The sequence below is a fragment of the Hypanus sabinus genome, chromosome 3 (assembly GCF_030144855.1).
Source record: "Hypanus sabinus isolate sHypSab1 chromosome 3, sHypSab1.hap1, whole genome shotgun sequence".
NCBI lineage: Eukaryota > Metazoa > Chordata > Chondrichthyes > Myliobatiformes > Dasyatidae > Hypanus > Hypanus sabinus.
The window spans coordinates 53,159,412-53,184,927 of NC_082708.1; the positions used below are offsets into that span (position 1 = coordinate 53,159,412).

The 25,516-nt window shown below is 42.7% G+C and overlaps 1 protein-coding gene across 4 annotated transcripts in view; it reads left to right on the plus strand.

Moving 5' to 3' along the window:
- Window positions 1–25,516, plus strand: part of septin10 (septin 10) — a 54,554-nt gene that overhangs the window by 5,267 nt on the left and 23,771 nt on the right. For all 4 annotated transcript variants that reach the window (XM_059964349.1, XM_059964351.1, XM_059964348.1 and 1 more), the window contains 3 exons: window positions 15,036–15,150; window positions 18,689–18,884; window positions 22,578–22,764. In XM_059964349.1, the coding sequence (XP_059820332.1) occupies window positions 15,036–15,150; window positions 18,689–18,884; window positions 22,578–22,764 (498 nt within the window). The remainder of the gene's footprint in view (window positions 1–15,035; window positions 15,151–18,688; window positions 18,885–22,577; window positions 22,765–25,516) is intronic.

A 25,516-nucleotide genomic window follows, 5' to 3' on the forward strand; every position in this document is an offset into this window, starting at 1 on the left:
TTGCTGGTAAATGTACAGTGTCTGGTAAGTAAAATTAGCTTTGAGAGCTAAGTGCTGAAGCATAGAGACATTGAAAGCTATTGTGCTTTTTGTTTTACGGAATCTTGGTTAATCCCTCCATCCCTGACACAGCGATATTGCTTGATGGGTTTACTATACCAAGATAAGTCTGCTGAGTCTTTCAAAGGCAGAGGAGGTGCAGTGTGCTTTACGATTGGCTCTTTGTGGAGTACAAACATAGAGGTTGTAACCCAGTCCTGTTCACTAGATCTGGAACACCTCACGATTAAGTGCTGTCTTTTTTATCTGCTGTAGGAGATTTCAACGATCATCTTGGTGGTGGTGTACATTCCACCTCAGGGCAGTGTAAAATAGGTTCTAGACAAACTGAGCAATGTAATCAACAGGCATGAAACAGCACATACTAGTACCTTCCCCATCGTTTTGAGGCATTTTAACCAGGCCAGTTTGAAAAAGTTTCTAAATAATTATTACCAACAAATCACGTAATACCAGAGGACCCAACACACTGGACCACCGTTACACCACCATCAAGAACGCAAATCGTGCTGTCCCACATCTACATTTGGAAAGTTTGATCACCTGGCTGTACTTCAGAATTAATGTAAGAAGAGCAGGGTTGAGTTTTTATGGCATGCACCAGATTGAATTACCTGTTAACTGTAACTCGCCAGGCTTGTGTGAAGAAAGGGCCAATAGAAACTCATCTAGTCAGAGGTAAGTAGAAGGGATAATTTATAGAAAAGATAATTTGTAAGAATTACTGTTGCAGAGTATTTAATGGGATAGACACATCTGTTTAATCATGAAAGTTGTCTGAATGGTGGTGGATGAGAGAGGTATAAGATACAGGTGAAGCAACATTGAAAGTGAAAGTACTAAAGACTATGGAGATGATATGATGATTATGGGAATAGCATTCCTAACACTATGTCTTCTGTCCCTCCGGAAGCAAATGAGTAGCTCTGACAGCTGTAATTAAAAGAAAACCTTGAGCAGTGTAGAAAAACAGCTGGATATTGGCGTCCATGCCCATGGATGGCTCAAATTTGGTGCGCAAGTAAGAGGGCTGTTAAGGCATTTGGTATGTTGGCCTTCAGTAGTTGAGGGATTGAATATGAGAGCCATGAGATAATGTTCTAGCTCTATAAAACTCTGGTTAGAGTATTATGTTCTGTTCTGGTCACCTCAGAGGAAGGATGTGGATGCTTTAGAGGATCAGAGAAGATTTACCAGGGTGCTGCCTGGTCTAAAGGGTCTAAAGGTCTATTAGGAGGATAGATTGACTGAGCTAGGACTTTTCTCTTTGGCACAGAGGATGAAAGGTGACTTAATAGGGGTGCACACGATGATAGGCGTAAATCAAGTGGATGGCTGGAACGGTGGCAGTGGCATAATTTTAAGGTGATTGTAGGAAAGCATAGGCGGGATGTCAGTTAAGTTTTTTTTACAGAGTGGTGGGTGCATGGAATGCCCTGCCTGGGGTGGTATTAGGGGCATTCATGTGCCTATCTTAGATTGGCACATGAATGATGGGAAATTAGGAGGGAAGGGTTAGATTGATCTTGGGGTAGATTAAAAGGTTGGCCCAACAGTGGGCTGAAGGGCCTGGTCTGTGCTGTAATGTTCTGTGTCTTTAAAGCCAAAAGCTGGGTTGCAGGTCTTTAAGTACTGTCTTTAACATGGGATGCATAAGGGTTTTTCCATCTTTGTAAACCCTGATTGTTTTTAAAACTGGAAGTGTTTGTTATTTAAATAAAACTGTTTTCTTTATTATTGACTAATAATTCTATGAGAAGAAAATATAATAGATTCTGGTTAATTGGTCCATTGGTTAATTGGGGCAACCATTTATTTGGGACAACTCTAAACAAAAACTAAACAGGGAACAGCTGGGATTCCCTTCATTTTTTTGGGACACAGTGCTGCTTAATTGGGACAGGAAACTGTTGCTAAACAGTTTCTAGTTAGCTTCAGTCATGTGCACTTGCACGGCCATTAGCCACCACACCGTGCTTAGAGCATCAGTTGCATTTGTGTTCACAAAGCATTGATTTTTGTCACTGATAGTTGGCAAATAATAATCAGTAAGACAATTCAGTACTGTTTTGCTCACTGCGATTTCAAGCACTCAGGCTTGGAGATGCTAGAAATAGCCAGGATTGTAAATGAAACATTGAAATACCAAGAGGTCAACAGTCATCTGGAACATAAGAATGAAAATGAAGATTTGGAGTATGCAGTCTTCTAAAGCGTTGCAGGAAGGCAGTCCATTAACTGCATTAGATGTTCATTTATAGTCAATCAAAAGAACACGGCGGCGTAATCTTGATGAATTCCTCTGTCGATAACTACTAGGAACCAATTTGCAGTTTTATAGTACTGTAGTGGTATTGGTAGGGTTCTAATTTGTTCTGTATTTCATTTAAAAACACATTGTTATTCAGTTAAAAGGTAGTTAATCTTTTTTTTTATATATACCTTTTAACTATCTCAATGAAAGTTTAGCTAATAGTGCCACAATGTACTGGTCATGATGTGTAACAATTGACTGGATAACACACACACAGACACACAGACACACAGACACAGACACACACAGACACACACACACACAGACACACACACACACACACACAGACACACACACACACACACACACACACGTAGCATTTTTGGAAGAGAATGAACAATCAACATTTATTTTATAAGTTTAAATAATCAACAAATGATAAACAAACACGGTAGGCTTATTCAGAAAGTTAGAAGGCATGGGATCCGGTGAAGTTTGGCTAGGTGGATTCAGAATTGGCTTGCTTGCAGAAAGCAGAGGGTCGTGGTGGAGGGAGTACATTCAGATTGGAGGGTTGTGACTAGTGGTTTCCCACAAGGAGCGCTCCTGGGACCCCTACTTTTCGTGATTTTTATTAACAACCTGGATGTGGGGGTAGAAAGGTGGGTTGGCAAGTTTGCAGATGACACAAAGGTTGGTGGTGGTGTGGATAGCATTGAGGATCGTTGAAGATTGCAGAGAGACATTGGTAGGATGCAGGAGTGGGCTGAGAAGTGGCAGATGGAGTTCAACCTGGAGAAGTGTGAGGTGATACACTCTGGAAGGACAAACTCCAATGCAGTGTACAAAGTAAATGGCAGGATACTTAGTGGTGTGGAGGAGCAGAGGGATCTGGGGGTACATGTCCACAGATCCCTGAAAGTTGCCTCACAGGTAGATAGGGTAGTTAAGAAAGTTTATGGGGTGTTAGCTTTCATAAGTTGAGGGATAGAGTTTAAGAGTCGCGAGGTAATGATGTAGCTCTATAAAACTCTGGTTAGGCCACACTTGGCAGTACTGTGTCTAGTTCTGGTCGCCTCACTATAGGAAGGATGTGGAAGCATTGGAAAGGGTACAGAGGAATTTACCAGGATGCTGCCTGGTTTAGAGATTAAGGGAGCTAGGGCTTTACTCTTTGGAGAGAAGGAGGATTAGAGGAGACGTGACAGAGGTATACAAGATATTAAGAGGAATAGATAGAGTGGACAGCCAGCACCTCTTCCCCAGGGCACCACTGCTCAATACAAGAGGACATGGCTTTAAGGTAAGGGGAGGGAAGTTCAGAGGGGAAATATTAGAGGAAGGTTTTTTACTCAGAGAGTGGTTGGTGTGTGGAATGCACTGCCTGAGTCAGTGGTGGAGGCAGATACACTAGTGAAATTTATGAGACTACTAGACAGGTATATGGAGGAATTTAAGGTGGGGGGGTTATATGTGAGGCAGGATTTAAGGGTCGGCACGACATTGTGGGCCAAAGGGCCTGCACTGGGCTGTATTATTCTGTGTTCTATGTTTTGGACTGAGGCCTTTCATCAAGAATGGGAACAAAGATGAAAAGTCAGAGCAAGGTGGTGGGAGGGGGGAAGGAGTTCAAGGCAGAGGGTGATAGGTGAAACCAGGGGAGTGGTGAAGTAAAGAGTTGGGAAGTTGATTGGTGAAGGAGATAAAGGGCTGGAGAAGAGGGAATCTGATAGGAGAATGTAGAAGACCATGGAAGAAGGGGGAAGGGGGAGGAGCACAGAGGGAGGTGATGGGCAGGTAGGGAGATGAGGTGAAGGGGGGTGGACAGTTACCAGACTTGCAAGAAATCAGTGTTTGTGCCAACAGGTTGGAGGCTACCCAGATGGAATAAAAGATGTTGCTCCTCCAACCTGAGTGTGGCCTCATTGCAGCAAAGGAGGAGACCAAGGACAGACATGCTGGAATGGGAAGTAGAATTGGTGGGTGGCCACCGGGAGATCGGCATCTGCACATTTTCTCCCTTGACTTTTTTCTCCAACCTCTGGTAATTTCTGTCCCCTCCCCCTTCTCTCCTAGTCCCCATTCTGGCTACCCTCTTCTCACCTGCCTATCACCTCTCTCTGGTGTCCTTTCTCCTTCCCTGTCTCCCTCCAACTCTCCTTTCCTATCATGTTCCTTCTTTAGCCCTTTACCGCTTACACCCTCCCAGTTTCTTACTTCATCCTCCCGCTCCCACCTACCTTTCCCTCACCTGGCTTCACCTTCCAGTTTGTACTCCTTTCCCTTTCCCCACCACCTTATTTTGGCTGCTTCTTACTTCCTTTCCAGACCTGCTGAGGGGTCTCGGTCAGAGACATCGTCTCTTAATTTCTATTTCACCTGACTATTGTGCCATTTTGAAGGCAATGCTGCAGCCTGAGGGTATAACCATTCACTGAAAAAGCAGGACATGTGAGTCTTTTAAAGGTAGAGGACGTGGAAAATGCTATTTGATTAACATCGTGGTGCACAGACGTAACGGTTATGTCTCAATCCTGCTCACCTGACCTGGAAGAGCTATTGGTTAAATGTTATTAATTTTATCTGCTGAGGAAATTTTCCACTGTCATCCTGGTAGCAATGTACATGCCATCTCTGGCCAACGTCAGGCAGGCACTGGAAGAACTGAGCACCGTGACCATCAGTCACGAAACAACTCTCAGTGATGCCTTCACTATCATTGTGGGGGATTTAAACCATGCCAGTTTGAAGAGGTCTCTGACCAATGTATCACCTGTGCAACCAGAGGAGCCAACACACTTGACACCACTATACCACCTTCAAGAATGCTTATCATGCCATCCTATGCTCACACTTTGGGAAGTCTGATCACCTGGCTGTACTTCTGAAATACGGGCAGAGACTAAAGACCGCAGCACCACTGATGAGGACCAAGAAGGTATGGTCAAGGGAGGTGGAGGAATATTTACAGGACTGCTTTGAGTTGGTGGACATTCAGGTGAATAGTCAGAGATTCACCTTTGAATCTGAATGGATACGCCTACAGTTGTCGCTAACGTCATCGAGATCTGTATGGATGAGCGTTTGAGAACACACTGGACGTGCCCAAATAAAAGCCATGGATGAACCAAGAGGTTCAAAATTTCAAAGGTTAATTTATTATCAAAAGCATGTACCCATATACAACTCTGAAATTTGTCTTCTCCAGATAGCCACGAAACAGAAAGAACATGAAGATTGTTCTGAGGGGACCATCAAACCCACTCCTGCTGCTCAAAAAAGAACCATTCTGATCATCAACCCCCCCCCAAAAAAAAACCTCTTCCTCTGAACAACCCCTCCCCTGCACAAAAAACACTAACCCTGTGCCAGCCAACTAGCAGGAGTAATCAAGGACATTTTCAACCTCTCACTGCTACAGGCAGAAGTTCCCACTTGCTTTAAAAAGGCAACAATTACACCAGTGCCAAAGAAAAATAATGTGGGCTGCCTTAATGGCTATTGCCCGGTAGCACTCACATCGACAGTGATGAAATGCTTTGAGAGGTTGGTTATGACTAGACTGAACTCCTGCCTCAGCAAGGACCTGGACCCATTGCAATTTGCCTATTGCCACAATAGGTCAATGGCAGATGCAATCTCAATGGCTCTCCACATGGCTTTAGACCACCTGGACAACACAAACACCTACATCAGAATGCTGTTCATCAACTATAGCTCAGCATTTAATACTATCATTCCCACAATCCTAATTGAGAAGTTGCAGAACGTGTACCTCCCTCTGTAACTGGATCCCCAACTTCCTAACCGGAAGACCACAGTTTGTGCAGATTGGTGATAACATATTGTAGCGGTGTACTACACGCAGCGCTAAAATAACGACACTGAGTCGGTAAACTGCAGTTAAAGAAGATTTTATTCGAACTTCGCGGCCTTGCTTTAAAGCCTCCCTGATCCCGCCCTTCCCGGGCGCGGATGCTGTAAGGAGGCATGTATTCACAGTCCCGCGCGAGCTTTTCCCTTTGTTGGTGAAGCAGACTTGGCGCCCTTTTGGGACTGGCCTTTATGCCAGCGCGCTGGCTATTTGTGAGCCGGTTTGAGTGCGCTAGGAAGTGGGTCGCCACATAAACCCTCCCCCCCCCCCCCAGAACCGACGATACACCCCCCCCAATGTCCACAATCTGGGCCGGACCCTGTTTGGGAGGTCGGCCCCTGCGCCACGGTGCGGGAACGCGACCAGTTGCACCACGTCCGCATGGGCCGGTTTGAGTCGGTCCACCGTGAAAACCTCCTCTCTCCCACCAACGTTCAGCACGAAAGTGGATCCGTTGTTCCTGAGCACCGTAAACGGCCCCTCGTAGGGCCACTGCAGCGGTGGCCGAAGCCCGCCCCTTCGTACAAACACAAACTTACAGTTCTGCAGGTCTTTGGGTACGCAGGTTGGGTTCTGCCCATGCTGCGAAGTGGGTATGGGGGCCAGGTTGCCGAGCCTCTCACATAGTCTGCCCAGGACTGCTGCGGGTTCTTCCTCGTGCCCCCTTGGGGCTGGTATAAACTCTCCTGGGACGACCAGGGGTGTACCGTACACCAACTCGGCCGACAAGGTGTGCAGATCGTCTTTGGGCGCTGTGCGGATGCCGAGTAGGACCCAGGGAAGCTCATCCACCCAGTTAGCTCCTCGCAGACGGGCCATGAGAGCCGACTTTAGGTGACGGTGGAAACGCTCCACCAGGCCGTTCGACTGTGGGTGGTAGGCAGTTGTGTGGTGCAGCTGTGTCCCCAAAAGGCTGGCCATAGCTGACCACAGGCTGGAGGTGGTAATGTGGGCCGGTACACCAAAGCGAGATATCCAGGTGGTGATCAGGGCCCGGGCGCAAGATTCGGAGGTGGTGTCGGTGAGTGTGATCGCCTCTGGCCATCTGGTGAACCGGTCCACGATAGAGAGGAGGTGCCGTGATCCGCGCGACACTGGCAGGGGGCCCATGATATCCACAAGAATGTGGTCGAAACGCCGATGGGTGGGGTGGAACTGCGGCGGCAGAGCTTTGGTGTGCCGCTGCACCTTGGCCGTCTGGCAGTGCATGCATGTTTTGGCCCATTCACTGACCTGCTTGCGGAGACCGTGCCAAACGAACCTGCTGGAGACCATCCAGACAGTTGTCCTGATGGAGGGGTGCGCTAAGTTATGAATGGAGTCGAAAACATGGCGCCACCAGTTTGCCAGGACAATGGGACGGGGTTGGCTGGTGGTGACGTCACAGAGTAGGGTCCTCTCACCTGGGCCTACGGGGAGGTCCTGGAGCTGCAAACCGGAGACTGCGGTTCTGTAACTAGGGATCACCTCGTCTGCCTGCTGCGCCTGTGCCAGCGCCTCAAAGTCTACCCCTTGGGAAAGGGCATGAACGTTAGGGCGAGAGAGCGCATCCGCCACGACATTGTCCTTACCCGAGATGTGCCAGACATCCGTCATGTATTCAGAGATGTAAGACAGATGGCGCTGCTAGCGGGATGACCAGGGGTCGGACACCTTTATGAACGTAAAGGTAAGTGGCTTGTGGTCTGTGAATGCAGTGAAGGGCCTGCCTTCCATGAAGTACCTGAAATGCCGGATTGCCAGGTATAGCGCCAACAGTTCTTGGTCGAAAGCACTGTATTTGAGCTCGGGTGGTCGCAGGTGTTTGCTGAAAAACGCCAGGGGTTGCCAGCGACCCGCGATGAGTTGCTCCAGTACCCCACCGACTGCCGTGTTGGATGCGTCCACTGTGAGGGCGGTAGGGACATCCATTCTGGGGTGTACTAGCATCGCGGCGTTTGCCAAGGCTTCTTTCGTTTTAATGAAAGCGGCGGCGGACTCCTCGTCCCAAGTAATGTCCTTGCCCGGACCCAACAGCGGGGTGAACAGGGGGCACATGATCCGGGCAGCTGAAGGGAGGAAGCGGTGGTAGAAATTGACCATACCTACGAATTCCTGAAGGCCTTTGATCGTGGTGGGTCGGGGGAAGTGGCGGACCGCATCTACCTTAGCGGGCAGAGGGGTTGCCCCGTCTTTAGTAATTCTGTGGCCCAGGAAGTCAATGGTATCGAGTCCGAACTGGCATTTGGCAGGGTTGATTGTAAGACCGTACTCACTCAGTCGGGCGTAGAGTTGACGGAGGTGGGACAGATGCTCCTGACGACTGCTGCTTGCTATGAGAATGTCGTCTAAATAGATGAATGCGAAGTCCAGGTCGCGTCCCACCGCGTCCATTAACCGCTGGAACGTCTGTGCGGCATTCTTCAGGCCGAACGGCATGCAGAGGAACTCGAAAAGGCTGAATGGGGTGATGAGTGCCGTTTTGGGGACGTTGTCCGGATGCATCGGGATTTGATGGTATCCCCGGACGAGGTCTACCTTGGAGAAGATCCGTGCGCCGTGCAGGTTTGCTGCAAAATCCTGAATGTGCAGCACAGGGTAGCGGTCCAGTGTTGTAGCCTCGTTCAGCCTGCGGTAGTCGCCGCATGGTCTCCAGCCCCCTGTCACTTTGGGCACCATGTGCGGGGGGAGGCCCATGGGCTGTCAGACCTCCATATGATCCCCAATTCCTCCATCCTCTTGAACTCCTCCTTCGCCAGTCGGAGCTTGTCCGGGGGAAGCCTTCGTGCATGGGAGTGGAGGGGTGGTCCCTGGTTGGGATGTGGTGCTGTACACCGTGTCAGAACATGGCTGCTGTGAACTGCGGTGCCAGAACCAATGGGAAATCCGCCAGGACCCTGGTGAAGTCGTTGTCGGACAGCGTGATGGAGTCGAGGTGAGGGACTGGCAACTGCGCTACACCCAGGGAGAATGTCTGAAAGGTCTCGGCGTGGACCAGTCTCTTCCTGGGCAGGTCGACCAGTAGGCTATGAGCCCGCAAAAAATCCGCACCCAGAAACGGTTGGGCTACGGCGGCCAGTGTGAAGTCCCACGTGAACCGGCTGGAGCCGAACTGTAGCTGCACCGTACGGGTGCCGTAGGTCCTTACTGTGCTGCCATTCACGGCCCTCAGGGGGGACCCGGTGCCCTGTTGCGGGTGTTGTAATTCATCGGAGGTAAGATGCTGATCTCAGCACCGGTTTCGACCAAAAAACGGCATCCCGACTGCTTGTCCCACACATACAGGAGGCTATCCCGATGGCCAGCCACCGTAACCATCAGTGGTGGCTGGCCCTGACGTTTCCCGGGAATTTGCAGGGCGGGCTACAGCGGCCGGTTTCTGCGCCCCACCGCTGGTGGTAGAAACACCATTGTTCGTTGGGCTCCCCACCCCTGCCTCTGGGTTTAGCGGGCTCTGTGGCCGGGCCTGGTCTGGTTTGCTGCTGGGAGTGTGGCTTGGTGATCTGTGCGACAGACGCCCCGCTCACCTTCTTGGCATTCCACAGCAAGTCCGCCCGGGCTGCCACCTCCCGGGGGTCGCTGAAATCCACATCGGACAGCAGCAGGCGTATGTCCTCGGGCAGCTGCTCCAGGAATGCCTGCTCAAACATGAGGCAGGGCTTGTGTCCGCCGGCTAGAGACAACATCTCATTCATTAAAGCCGATGGAGGCTGTCTCCCAAGCCATCCAGGTGCAGTAAACGGGCAGCCCGCTCGCGCAATGAGAGTCCGAAAGTCCTTATGAGCAGGGCTTTGAATTTCGTGTACTTGCCGTCCACTGGGGGAGACTGTACAAACTCCTCAACCTGGGCTGCTGTGTCCTGGTCGAGGGAGCTCACCACGTAGTAGTAACGTGTGTCCTCTGAGGTTATCTGCCGAACATGGAATTGGGCTTCTGCTTGCTGGAACCATAGGTGAGGTTGCAGCATCCAGAAGCTTGGCAGTTTTAACGAAACTGCATGAACAGGTGCGGTATCGTTCATCTTCAGCCCAAATATCGTTTGGACCATTGGGGTCACCAATTGTAGCGGTGTGCTACACGCAGCGCTGAAATAATGACATGGAGTCGGTAAACTGCAGTTAAAGAAGATTTTATTCAAACTTCACGGCCTTGCTTTAAAGCCTCCCTGATCCCACCCTCCCCGGGCGCGGATGCTGTAGGAGGCACGTATTCACAGTCCCGCTCGAGCTTTTCCCTTTGTTGGTGAAGCAGATCTGGCGCCCTTTTAGGACTGGCCTTTATGCTGGCGCGCTGGCTATTTGTGAGCTGATTCGAGTGCGCTAGGAAGTGGGTTGCCACAATATCCTCTTTGCTGACGATCAACACTGGCGCACCTCAGGGGTGTGTGCTTAACCTACTGCTCTAATCGCTGTGTACACATGACTGTGTGGCTAGGCATAGCTCAAACACCATCTACAAATTTGCGGATGATACAATCATTGTTGGTAGAATTGCAGGTGGTGACGAGAGGGCGTACAGGAGTGAGATATGCCAACTAATGGAATGATGCTGCAGCAACAACCTGGCACTCAATGTCATTAAGACGAAAGAGTTGATTGTGGACTTCAGGAAGGGTAAGACAAAGGAACGCATACCAATCCTCAGAGGGATCAGAAGTAGAGAGAGTGAGCAGCTTCAAGTTCCTGGGTGTCAAGATCTCTGAGGATCTAACCTGGTCCCAGCATATTGGCATAGTCATAAAGAAGGCAAGACTACATCAATATGTTGGTGTATATGTTAGGAGTTTGAAGCGATTTGGCATGTCAACAAATGCGCTAAAAAACTTCTATAGTTGCACCATGGAGAGCATTCTGACAAGCTGCATTACTGTCTGCTATGGACCGAAAGAAGCTGTAGAAGATAGTAAATCTAGTCAGCTTCATCTTGGGTACTAGTCTACAAAGTATACAGGACACCCTCAGGACTAATCAACAAATTCCAAAACCTGGGCCTCTTCTTCCCTTTTGAATTGGATCCTTGACTTTCTCATCAGTCAGTTGAAATCGGAAATATCTTCTTGCTGACAGTCAACACTGATGCATCACACACAAAATGCTGGAGGAACTCAGCAGGCCTGACAGCATCTATGGAAAAGAGTACAGTCTTGCTAGAAAGTCTAAGCCCGGAACGTCAATTGTATTCTTTTCAGTATCTGCAGATTTTATCCTGTTTGACACTGGTTTATTGCAAGGATGCCCAATGCTATATTCTTTCTGAACCTGTGAGTCTGGCAAGGTACCCCTCAAGCACACTCTTTGAATTTGCCAGTGACAGAATTATTGTTGCCAGAATTTCAGATGGTGAAGACAAGATAAGAGCAGAACTAGGCCATTTGGCCCATCAAGTCTGCTCCGCCATTTTATCATGGCTGATCCATTTCCCTCTCAGCCCTAATCTACCGCCTTTTTCACGTCTAGACCAATCAAGAATCTATCAATCTCTACTTTAAGTATATCCAATGACTTGACCTTCACAGCTACCTGTGGCAACAGATTCCACAAATTCACCACTCTCTGGCTAAAGAAATTCCTCATTTGTTCTAAATGGATGTCCTTCTATTCTAAGGCTGAGTCCTCTGGTCTTGGACTCCCCCAAACACCCTCTCCAAATCTATCCTATAAAGGCCTTTCACCTTTCAATAAGCTTCAATGAATTGACTTTATTTCTTACATCCTTCACATATGTGAGGAGTAAAAATCTTTGTTACAGTTTTGTAATTTGTTACAATTTTGAATGTGCAAATTATAAGATATACAACAGAACAGTCAATATAGCTTAAAAATACAATTACGTCAGCGTATTGCCTTTCTCTCTTCATTCTTTCTGGAATCCAGTGAGTATAGGCCCAGAACCATCAAGTGCTCCTGTCTCTACACTTCCTAGTGGTCGTGGGCAGAACAGTTACCTATCAAGCAATGATGCATCCCATCCACATAAGATGAGTAGAGCTTCAACATTAAAACTACATAGTTTAAAGTAAGTTTATTATGAAAGTAGATGTATGCCACCATATACAATGCTGTGAGATTCATTTTCTTGTCAGCATTCACAATAAATAAACACAAGAAACATAATAGCATCAATGAAAAACCACCCTAACCAATGTGCAAAAGACACCAAACTGCAAATACAGAAAGAAAAATAAATATTAATAATAAATAACCAATAAATATGGAGATCTCTGAGTGTAAAGGTGGTGAAGCTATAAATTCTTAACCTGCTAAGAAACAAGAGTACAGAAAGTGTGTTATACAATGTTACATACCTGGAGTATGGTTTTATTCAGTTCCTGTCAGATCAGTGATGCCACATGTGTCTTTATTGCAGTATACTGTCAAATGAAGTCATGAATCCATAAAGTTTGCAGGAACACTTTCAAAAAAGACACCCTGAAAGGCCACTTTAGGTATTACTCAGTTCCAGAAGATGAAAGAAGCATTTGAAAAGCGTTGCACACTCAAGTTAATTGTCAAGTAGGCTAAAAATGACCTTGATAGTAGTCTCAATGGTTCTTATAACATTTCCAAAATGATAGCAAAGTGTGGAAAACATCATACAGTTGGTGAAAGATTGATAATGCCAGCTGTATCAGAAGTGCACACTGCTGTTCTCAAATTGTTATAAAATTTTAACATTTTTAAATGTTATCAGTATTTTAAAATCAATTTCTCTGAGTAATAACTCTGTAGCTCATTGTATTGACAAAATGAGTGAAGATATTGAGTATCAACTATGCACAGAGCTGCAAAAAAAATAATTTGGGATACAACTGGATGAGTCAACTGTTTGGGTCAACGAAGCCATTGCTAATGGCATATGTATGGTTTATCAAAAGTGGAAAAGCATATGAAGAAATTCTCTTTTGTAAAATGTTAAAAACAAATATCAACAGATCTCAAAATATATATTAGGGTTAAGTATTTCAATTAGGTACTTGATTTTGTTGTGCAACAGATGGAGCACTGTACATGACAGGTCGCTATGCTGGGTTAGTGGCATGTATGAAAAAAGAAATTCCAAGTCTGCTTGCAATCCACTGTGTAATTTATTGTCAATACCTTGCAGCCAAAAACCTCAGCCAGTGACTATTTTTTCAAGCAGGACTCCTGGTGAGAATTTCTGTTTTATCCAGGCAAAAGGTGCATTGTGTACGTCTATCGGAAAATTGGAAATGTATAAGCAAAACACTGGCAGAAGAATGTTCTCATGATTTCCCTGTATGGAAAGTATGGCACTCTCTTTCATAAAAAGTGATTTGCAGTTACTAAAGAAGGATTTTCAGAATCGATTCAGGGATTTGAATGATCTGGAAATTCCATACTGGGTAATTAACTCATTTCTTTGCAAGGTGGAAGAACAGGAAGGGAGCTTGCAAGAATAAATTATTGAAATTCAGACTGATGAAGAAATAGAAATGCTTTTCAAAAATGTGGCTACACTGTTATGAAGTTTCCTGGTCTTCGGAGAAGAGCCAAACTGCTCTTCGTTGCATTTCCATCCTCCTACCTTGTTGAAAGCGGTTTCAGTGCGGTGAACCAGGTATTTCAACTCTTGCTAAAAACCGTCAAGCTCAAGGATCATCAAACATCAAGCTAGGTGTAAAAACAAATAAAAATTTAAAGGAGAATAATTTTTCTCATGTTAGCATATAGTAGATGTTTTTATACAATGCGGGGCACTGGAAAGTGTGTTGTGCCTAAGACAGGCGTTGGCAAGTATGAAGGTGATTTAGGGAGGCATTGAACTAAAAAAGATTGGGAAAAGCTGTTCTAATTCATAGTATGCTCTAATGGGGCTGGTGAATCCAAAGACATCAATAGGACACTGGCCTAAAAATACTACTCTTCTGTTTGATTGTAATTATTCATTGGTTGGTAAGTATACCTGGAAGATTTTGTATCTAACTACTTTGTTGATCAGGACCCTGGAACTTTCTGGAATACTGGAAATTTCTGTTCTGACTGAAATATGACATTGATAGTAAATAAGTGGATATATATGACTGATTTCACATCAATCTTCTTTGCACCCTCAGGTTTGGGAATGACTGCTTTAGTTGACAGGAGATATAATGTGCTGAAAGTCTTTCTGTGTTGTTGACTTGTGAATAATAATTAACTTGTCCAATAAATACCAGACTCACAAAATGCTGGAGGAACACTCAGCAAGCCAGGTAGCATCTATGGAAAAAAGTATAGTCAGTGTTTCAGGCCGAGACCCTTCACCGGTACTGCTAAAGGGTCTCAGCCCAAATCATCGATTGTACTCTTTTTCATTGATGTTGCCTGGCCTGCTGAGTTCCTCCAGCATTTTGTATGTGTTGCTTGGATTTCCAGAATCTGCGTATGTTCTCTTGTGAATACCTATTAGATTAGAGATTTTAAATGGAACATTCACCAATCTTTGAGCAAATTTAGTGATGGTAGTGGGTCCTCCTAAATTATCTTGCTCCCACGCTCTTTGAATAATAAATGTTTGTAAAACTATTTCTAAATATTATTATTCTTAAATTGAACTGTTTACCCTTGTAATTGAGAACGACATAGACATAACTTACTGCTTGGGTTGTTTGAGGCAGTTGGGCAGAAGAATTTGCTGTCCTTTAGGATTTGGGGATGGGAATTACAATCATAAATCAGCTACAGACAGTTTGCATGGGACTGAATCATGATTTTTTAAACAATCTTTTTGATACTGAAGGTAATGTTTTGGGAAGTTTAATCTGTTTCCAATTATAAATAGTATACTTCATCATTGTAAATGTCAGTAAAACACATAGAAGCTGAGAACATTTTAATTGACTTTCTGTAAAACTTCTCACTTTTGCAGAGTGAAAGCGTCCGTCCACTTTCCTTATCAGGCCATGTGGGATTTGATAGTTTACCAGATCAGCTAGTCAACAAATCTACCTCTCAGGGTTTTTGTTTTAATATTCTTTGTGTTGGTAAGTACTTGATCATTTTGTATTCCAGTTCAATTTGGTTGAAGGGTGATCAATAATGTTGATTGGGTATCTGCAGAATTCCTTTTCTTGAAAGTAGGCAAAAAATGGGGGAGGCAGTTCATGAAGAAATCACTTTTTGATCTGAGAGATAATAGAACTTTGGGATTTGTTGCCTGAAATGCCATCATAGCAGAGTCAACAAAGTTTTCATCAAGAGCTTCTTTGAACATGGTGCAAGGTGGGCAATAGGCATCTATTAGTCTCATGAGACCATGGATTTGCGCCTTGAAAGGTTTCCAGGGTGCAGGCCTGGGCAGTGTTGTATGGGAGACTGGCAGCTGCCTAAGCTGCAAGCCTTCCCCTCTCCACGCCACCGATATTGTCCTCGTGTCAACCTGTAACTGTTACCTGCTCAGTTGAGGAAAAACACCAGAGACACGAAATTACCTCTGAAGCAGCTTTTATTCAGAGAGGAGTTCGCAGCCCTTACCTTACGCCTTCAGGCGTAAGGTAGCCAACTCCCAATTTGTCGGTTTACAAAGGTCATACTTATACCCAAAAGCAGGGTACTACATTCGCAAATATGGTTACTGATTCGAATTCATCATTTGATTGGCTATTGCATAGCTAAGCATACGAAATACTCAGATTTAGCAAAGGTTAAAGCGTAATACTTAGAATTAATACTGATGCACTTCAAAACACTTGAAATAGGTATCCTCAAAATATTTTGCCAAGCATATTGTCTTGTGGTTGCAGGTTCCCTTTTCCTTGTGGTCTCCACGTCTGGCCTGGCACCTTATTTTAGCTAGCTCTCCTTATACTTCCCCAAGGACGTACCTCTCTTGTCCTGTCTACATGTTTTGCTATACTTACCCCTTGCCCACCCCATCTACACATACCCCTTACCCTTTTCACATTCTCACTAGGACCCAAGCAGCTTGGCACCGGTGTCATGGCAGAGCAATGTGTTGTTAAGTGCCTTGCTCAAGGACACAAACACACTGCCTCAGCTGAGGCTCGAACCCATGATCTTCAGATCTCTAGACCGTTGCCTTTATCCACTAGGCCACGTGCCAACACATGACTTATTGGACAATTTGATCTTATATTCTGATCAGTTCTGATCTCATTAAAAACTGTAACCGGGTCAAGGAATTATTTTCCTCTATCTTCTCCATTATTTTTCTGTGCCTGCAGTCAGTATGTCCCTTTATCTAACTAATTCTTTTTCCCTTCCTTCTCACATCTCCGCTGAATAATCGCTGTTTCCTTTTCCCCATCTTTCTCTCCTTTCTTCACACCCCCTCAAGCACTTTTATGGTCACTGGAATTAAGATAAAACATTGATTCTAAGTAGAAAGGCTAGAAGACACAAAAGATACTAGTAAGTTGATTTTAAGTCACATGTACCAAGATACAGTGGAAAACTTTGTTTTGCATGCAATCCATTGAGATCACTTCATTACAATGGTATATTGAGGTAGTAAAAGGGAAAACAATAAACATTTCCCGTCCTTTAAAAGCACTAGAGATATTATAACTGAACTTTATTGTGCTCTTCTATTAACTTTGTGATTCATTAAGACATCCTTTTTCCGTCTGAATACCAACATTTTCAATCTGTCACATTTAAGTAATAGCCTATGTTTCAACTGATTTTTAGCAAAGTGGAGGACTTTGCATTTTCAGCATTATACACCATCTGCCAATATCTGTGACCACTTGTTTATACTGTTTATATCACTCTGGAGAGACTTTGTTTTCTTTACAATTCATTTTGGCTTCCCGTCATCTACATCATTGCTATGGATTGTGAACAGCCAGGTTTCAGCGCTTGTTACAGCCTCAAAATAACATAGGTGCCTTTGCACTTTTTTTCTGGTAGACGTTCCTTAATCCATATCAAACACTCCTAATTTTATTCAGTTTTCTTTTGTATCACACCCTTTTGAAGCCCTTTTGAAAATCAAAATGCACCATACAATTCATAATTTTTTTTCCCACAAGTCACAATCTCAAGGTGTTCCTGATAGTTTTGTAAGACATGGTTTCCTTCTCATGAATCCTTGTGTTTGCTTAAGGATTTTCTAAAGTTATTACAACCGACAGGCACTAGATTTCTTTTTGTATGCTATATTAATATCTCTTCACAAATTCTGCTTTATTTTTCAAGGTGGATATCTAGTGTTAGAGATTTGGATGAAGTTTTATTAACTGCGTTTGCTCATTCTTATGTGCTGTGTCATACAACATAGGTGATCATGGTCTTTCCGTGACCATGATTGCTCCTGGCAAACTTTTCTACAGAAGTGCTTTGCAACTGCCTTCTGAGCAGTGTCTTTATATGATGGGTGACCCCCCAATACACTTCACAGATTGTCTGCCTGGCATCAGTGGTTGCATAACCAGGACTTGTGACCTGCACCAGCTGCTCATACGACCAGCCACCACCTCCTCCCATGGCTTCATGTGACTCTGATCAGTTGGTGGGGTTGGGGGGGGGGGGGGGCTTAGTAGGTGATACACCTTGCCCAAGTGTGACCGGCAGGCTAGCAGAGGGAAGGAGCGCCTTACACCTCCTTTGGTAGAGCTGTAGCTCCATTCCACCATTATTAACTGCAGAGAAGGTAAAATATAGTTGGAGACACAAGACTGCTGGATCGTGCAGCTAAAAAAGAACTTAGTGAATCAAGCAACATTTGAGTTGACATTCTGCATCAGGACAGAGACAATTACTTGCATGGGCAGGATCTCTGAAGATGAACCTTTGAATGGGAATATTAGTGCCGCTTGAGAAAAATATGTTACAATGTTAATTTATATCGTACCAGAAAGATAAAATACATGGTTGATATGATTAGTCAGAGCAGCAGCTGAGTGATTAAAGAGAAACTTGAGGTATTCCAGTCAGGTCTTGTAATTGATTAAATCTTTTGTATGCTATATATGTTTACATTGTGCTTCTTGGATTTCAAGATGCATAAATGGGAGTTGTGTTGGGCCATAAGTTTGAAATTCTGTGTCTATATGTGATGAATCAAATAAGTCAATTGCCAATTTAGCTCTATGTAATTACAAACTTTTCATGAAGAGGAGAATAGCTTTTTAAATTTTATTACCTTAGCATTAATTGAGTTATCTTATGGAATTAATTGTACCGTGGTGAAAGCCGAATCTCAGTAGATTTTTCTGTAATTTTATTTTCCCTTTTCTGAAACAAGTGCCAGACTTGTTTCATTTATTTGAAATTTGTTCTCTCAGGTTTATACTTTAATCTATATCAACATTTCTAAAAGCTTGTTAAATATTGCAGATTACACAATGTCATCTCTTTAATTCTTCTTTCAAAAGTAGGAAATGGGTATTATTTCAATTAGAAGTCTGTTTGTGTTACTAATGAGTTCTTGTTCTGTATTTCTATGAAGTCCTTCAAAGAAAAAGATATACCTTTGTGACTTGCTATTAACAATATATTCTAAAATACCTAATTATACTGTATTATTACAGGTATTATAACTTCGTTTTGTAATTTCAGGAGAAACTGGCATTGGAAAGTCAACCCTTATGGATACTTTGTTCAACACTAGCTTTGAGAATAGCCAGTCAACACATTATGAAAGCCAAGTAAAATTGAAGGCCCAGACTTACGAACTACAGGAGAGCTCTGCTCGTTTAAAACTAACCATTGTAAATTCAGTGGGCTTTGGAGACCAAATAAACAAAGAAGATAGGTAAGTGATTACAGAGGTGCTGCCGCGTCACTACTTGGGCTTCAGTTATTCACTGTATAACAGTACATAATGGATTCAGGTTAATTGGGCCACCGGTTAATCGGGGCAGCTGTTTATTCGGGACAACTCCTAAAGAACAAAAACTAATCAAGAAAGTAGCTAAGATTCCCTTCATTTACTTGGGACACTGGGCTCCTTAATTGGGACAGGAGACTCGCCAAACAGTTTCTAACTAGCGTCAGTCACTTGTGCTTGTGTGGCCATAAATCTCAGCACCATGCTTTGAGCAAACAGTTTTTAAAAAGTTGTATGTGTTTGTGTTCAAAAGGCTGTGATTTTTGTCACTGATAGTTGGTGAGAAATAAGCAATAAGACAATCAACTGTTTGCTCACTGCAGTTTAGAGATGCAGGCTTAGAGATGCTACTAACAGCTGGGAGTGAAATTTAAATGATTTTACAACTTCGTTAGAAATTATGAAGATTTTGAAGGTTTTAACAATCATTTTGAATGTTACAATGAAAATGAAGATTTGGAGAATGTAATCATCGATAGAATTGTATGAGAGCTGTCTGGACTAGGTGTCTGCACTGATTTTGGTCATCTACGGTCAAAGGAACGTGACGTGGATGAATTTGTCCATTGATAAGGATTAGGAATTATTACACAGTTTTATAGTACTGCAGTAATATTGGTAGTCTCTAATTTGTTCTGAATTTTATTTAAATACATAATTTGTTAAGTTTTGTCTTTTATTACTTTTTTTTTACTATTTCAATTAAAAACTTCGGCCAATTGGGGCTGTTGCTTAATTGAGTCAAAATGTACTGGTCTGTGTGTCCCAGTGAACTGGAATCCACTGCATCTCAGTGATATGGATGAAGAAAACTCAAATGTAACATTTACAAGTTGTGAGGTTGATACATAGTCTCCATTCTGATTTAACAGCATACAATGCTGGAGGAACTCAAAGTCAGGCAGCATCTACGGAAGGGAATAAGCAGTTGATGTTATGGACCAAGACGCTTCATCAGAATTGGAAAGAAAGGGGCCAGAATAAGGAGGTGGAGGGAGGAAGAAGTAGTAAAGCTGGCAAGTGATAGGTGAAACTAGATGTAGGTGGGTGGGGGATGATGTAAGAAGCTGGAAAGGGGATCGAAAGAAGAGGCAAAGAGCAGCAAAAGAAGTGGAATAAAGGGGGGGGGGGAGGAGGGGCAGGTGAGAAGAGAAGGAATGACAGGGTAACCAGACCAGGGATTGGAAAAAGAGGGACAAATTACTGAATGTGAAAGAAGCAACACAACCTTGACCCTAATCTCATTGCACCTCTGTTCTTCTATGACCATTCAGATAATAATATCTTTGACTTCAGAAAGAAAGTAGATTATACACTTATCTATACATCTGCTATTTGTATGCCCATTCATCCAACTTGCCTAAATCACAATGATAGAAGAGATTCTGCAGATGCTGGAAATCTTGAGCAACACAAAATGCTGGAGGAGCTCAGCAAGTCAGACAGGGTTGATGGTATATAAAATAAATTGTATTGAGTGTAATGAATAGATTATCTGTGTTCATCTCAAGTGCTCATGCTCTGCATCTTGAAGTATGTTTTAACAGAAGGTAGTTCCTTCACTGAACTTGGTTTCATTCTGCATGGGAACAAGTATAGAGCAGGCTTGTATAGCAAAAATTTATATATTCTATAAGCCCAGTTATCTTTACTAATGTTGCAACTATTTAATTGGGGGAGAAACATTTCCACATGCCACAAAAACTGCAATATATTCTAAATTAAATCCTAGAATCCTGCCACCTACTTGAAATTCTCCCATTCAGTTTCCACAAATCCTGCAAATTAATTATCTTAAGTACATTCATTTGCCTTTTATGGAACCTTAATTTTCCCCGATTAGAACTTTTGTAAAAATCATGCCCTCTTGTGGCATTGGGAAAAATGGCTCTTTTGTATTTTCTTTATGTCAATTAATTTGTAGCTATTGTTTAGACTGATACTAGTAAATCATTTGTTTTTGTTATTTGCATTTAGAAAATCAACTGGTCCCTTCTGGTAATTGTATTGCCCTAGCACCTTCAAAGGTTTATTATTGGGCCCCTCTATTCTTGTTTCCTTTCAAAATATTATGTAAAATCTTCATGTTGGACCTCTAAAACCTATTTTATCAAATCATGTTGTTCACATTAAATTCTGTCTGTCATGTCTGGTCTGTTCTAATGTGCATTACACTAAGAAAAATTTTGCCAACATGTTAATCACTTACAAACCCCATACAAAAATCTCATATTTTTCCTTACACCAGAGTCAATTGTTTACAAGTTACCAGCATCCCTCTAATCACACATTTACTTTTTCTGATTGTATTTGGTGTAGCACTTTATGAAATGCTGCCTTCATCCCCTCTTCTATGTTAAATTCAGTCAGATGACCAAATTTGTCTACCACAAGAATAAGGGGTGCTTGTCCCTTATTAAGCATCACTTGTGTTATTTGACCATAACAATGGTTTCCAATAATATTTTAGGAAGACTTGGGGAGATTTCTGCTGCCTCCACCCAAGTATGATGCATTCTGGGTCATCTGTGCAGTGTGAACCTAGTTCGTACTGTTTTTCTGCTTTCTTCTTTCCATTATCAATCCTTGACCACATGAATTTGAATATATTATAATTGTTTAACAATTTTTGCCCTTCCATTCTCAGATGTTATTGCTGTTGAATGTTCCAGAAATGTTGATGAGGCAGAAAACACCATCTTCAATATTCATTTTGTCTGTAGCTCCCAATTCTTAATTCCTCACACATAAGCATATGTTTGGCTGCTAGTGCCTTGCTTTATTTCCTTTTTCCTTTCTCCTCAAAACAATGTGAACATTTTTATTAATACAGTTTACATTATTCAAATACAAGAAGCTGTTTATCCAGGTGGCCAGGCAGCAGCTGTGTTATGTTACAGGTGAAAGATGCTTAAGTAGGATTGGTTTTTATTAAGTTTTTAATTGAGTCTTTCAGGAAATTGATTTAGATAAAACTTTTAAGTGCAAATAAAAATGACAGCTTTTATGATCTTTGTTGTGTAGACTATAGCTGATGACTACTTATTGATACTTAACTAAATTTTTATGCAGCTTAAAAAGTGTCAAGGATACTACAAGTTAAAGTGTAGGTTTTCGTTACTGGAAAATCATTCTTAAATGTTAGCTTAATACTGAAGATCACTGATATCTACTGAGTACTGTGGGATCTGAGATGGCTGATAATTGTGTGTGTGGAATCAGCAGATTCTGCCACAGGTGGAGTAGGAGTAACATAAAGAGATGGGCAAGTGGGTAGCTTGGGAGATGGTGTATTCCTTCCAGCATTTCAGCATGACTCTGCATGCTCTAAATCCATAAATTTAAGTACTTTAGTACCAACGTGAGTGCTATTGCTTCACTTTGAGTAGACCAGGTATTCCCAGGAGTTGATGAGGGAAAATAGAACTTTGGCATCTGTTTGATGTACTGAATAGTTAACTATATTTCTGTTTTTGTGAAGATTTTATTTAACTGCCAATATTACTATTTGAACATCGATCTAATATGCATGTTTAATGAGCATGTAGTAGCAATGGATAATTTATAATCTCTATTCATATCTTGTTTTTCATATGTTTACTTTTGAATTTTCATTAGCTATAAACCTATCATTGACTACATTGATGCACAGTTTGAAGCTTATTTGCAAGAAGAGTTGAAGATTAAACGTTCATTACACAATTATCATGATACCCGAATCCATGCATGTCTCTACTTCATTTCTCCCACTGGCCATTCCCTTAAGTCATTAGATTTGGTGACAATGAAAAAACTGGATAGCAAGGTAGGTCAAATTTATTTTTTAAGAATAACATTGAAAATAATTTAGATGTATTGCTATTTTCATTTTCTTGTTTCCTCATGAGTTTTGATGCAGTAGAGCTTTGATAATCTGTTATCCTTTCTGTTCGTAAATCATGCTGAAAGGGCATGTGCTATGTATTTTGGTGAGTTCCATGTTCCCTTCAGATACTCCAGGGCCCTGTTTCCTGTACTCTCTTTGAGCTTACTGGGTTCACAGCTAAATTTATATATATAGTGCAACATTTTATTTAAATGTATGTTGGGGTATTATGGGAATGACATCTAAAGTCTGCCAGCCCAGCCCCACCAAAATTCTGAGTGCATGACTATTCATGTGAAGCCCATTCCAATAGACAATGGCACCTTCTCCTGTACTGGTGCCAGTGTTACATAATTTGGAACACAATTTTGCCCCTCAGCAGAACCTCCTCAGACCAATCTTTATTGTTTTTGGGAAGACATCCACTCTATCTATTTTGTAATCTGCTTACAAGTAGAGAGCCATTGTGGAGATCAGGAATGTCCTTGCAAATTGCAACACAGAAATTTCCTATCCAACATTAATAAACCAGAAAAGTTAATTGAAAATGGATGTTTCTTGCAAGGATGATTGATTAAAAACTTTAATCCGACAGATATAACTGGAGCAAGGGGACTGAATTGAAATGCCCCATGGTGACTGCATTGTGCATTCAGTATACTAATCTGCTCAAGTTGCTTATTATAATGATTAGTTTGTAGCCAACAGTAATTTCCTTGTTTGTGGGTTTGAGTTTTGAGTGACTAATAACTATTAAAACAACTCCATGTAGTTAAAGACAGCTTCTGCCATCTTTTAAGTGGAACCTGTAATACTAGTCCAGCAGTTACAGGCAAGTATTCTGGAACTGAAGCAGGCTTGGAAGTGGCTATACAGAACAGGAGGTAATTGCAGAAATTTCATTAACTGCAGATGTAGTTAAGAATGATAAATACATCTTTTAAATGTTATAATCTTCCCTTCAGTTATTTCCTTCCCTCCAATGATTGCTGTCAGCATGGAAGAGTTGGGCTGAATGACTTGTTTCCATGCTGTATTTTCTTCAGCTTTGAGGAGACAGAAGTCCTTCATTTGACATACTACACTCAGACCTCCGCCTTAATCTGGTTTCAGAAATCATTAACTCTTTTGTTTTAATTTAGCACCAAATCTTTGTACAGCGATAAGATAAACTAACAGAAGGTAGTTAATAATAATTAGTAATCCTTCAAAAACAAACACTTATAAATTGCAGTAGGGCATCCAGACTGGATCTTTAAAAACTGTTCAGATTTGTGGAGTACCTGAGATCATTAGCTGCTTGCTCCAATTTATCTACAATACTGGCATTAAATCATTATTGCCTGATGATTGAAATCCATATTATGCTGAGTCTAGCTACTTGGAGCAGTTATGAGGAAACATTTTTTCCCATATGATGGCCTGTCCTACACATCTGAGTACACATACATGAAATGATTCCACAGTGGCCAAATAGCAAATGCTATTGCTTGTTTTATCAAAGTTGAAAGTAAGTCTACTGAAGTAAGTATATGTTATCATATATTACCTTGAGATACATTGTCTTAAAGTTCAAAGTAAATTTATTATCGAAGTACATATATGCCATCATATACAACCCTGAAATTCATTTGATTGTGGTCTTACTCAATGAACCCATAATAGAATTAATGAAAGACCACACCAATTTGGCTGTTCAACTAGTGTACAAAAGACAATAAACTGTGCAAATACAAAAAGAAAGAAAAAATAATAATTAATAGACAAGTAAGCAATAAATATCGAGAACATGAGATGATGAGTCCTTGAAAATGAGTTCATAGGTTGCGGAAATATTTCAATGATGGGGCAAGTGAAGTTGAGTGTAGTTATCCCTTTTGGTCCAAGAGCCTGATTGAGAGGTAATAACTGTTCCTGAACTCAATGGTGTGAGTCCTGAGCTTCCTGTACCATCTTCCTGATCGCAGCAGTGAGAAAACAGCATAACCTGGGTGGGGAGGGCTTTACCTGTGATGGACTGGGCCGTATCCATTACTTTTTGTAGGATTTTCTGCTCAAGGGCATTGGTGTTTCCATACCAGTCTGTGATGCAGCCAGTTCCCTACTACACATCTATAGGAGTTTGTTACAGATTTAGTTGTCATGCTGAGTCATTCCAGACTATTAAGGAAGTAAAGGTACTGCAGTGGTTTCTTCATAATCGCACTTGCGTGCTTGGCCCAGGGCAGATCCTCGAAACGATAACACAGTGGGAATTAAAGTTGCTGACCCTGATCCAACAATGAAAACTGGTTCATGGACCTCTGGTTTCCTCCTCTTGAAATCAATAATCAGCTGCTTGGTTTTGCTGACATTGAGTAAGAGGTTGTTGTTCTGGCACCACTCGACCGGATTTTCACTGTCCGCTCCTATATGCTAATTCAACAGCACCTTTAAGACCAAGGTAACATGCCTGAATGACTGGCATCCTATTTGCACTCACCTTAATAATAAGCAAATGCTTTGAGAGGCTAATCAAGGATTACTTCTACAGCTTGCTACCACCCAAACTGCACCCCCTTACATTTTGTCTTCCGACACAACACAGACGACGCAGTAGCTACTGCTCTACACACCGTCCTTGCACATCTGGAGAAGAAGGATGCTTATGTGAGAATGCTGTTCTTGGACTACAGTTCAGCATTCGGTAGCA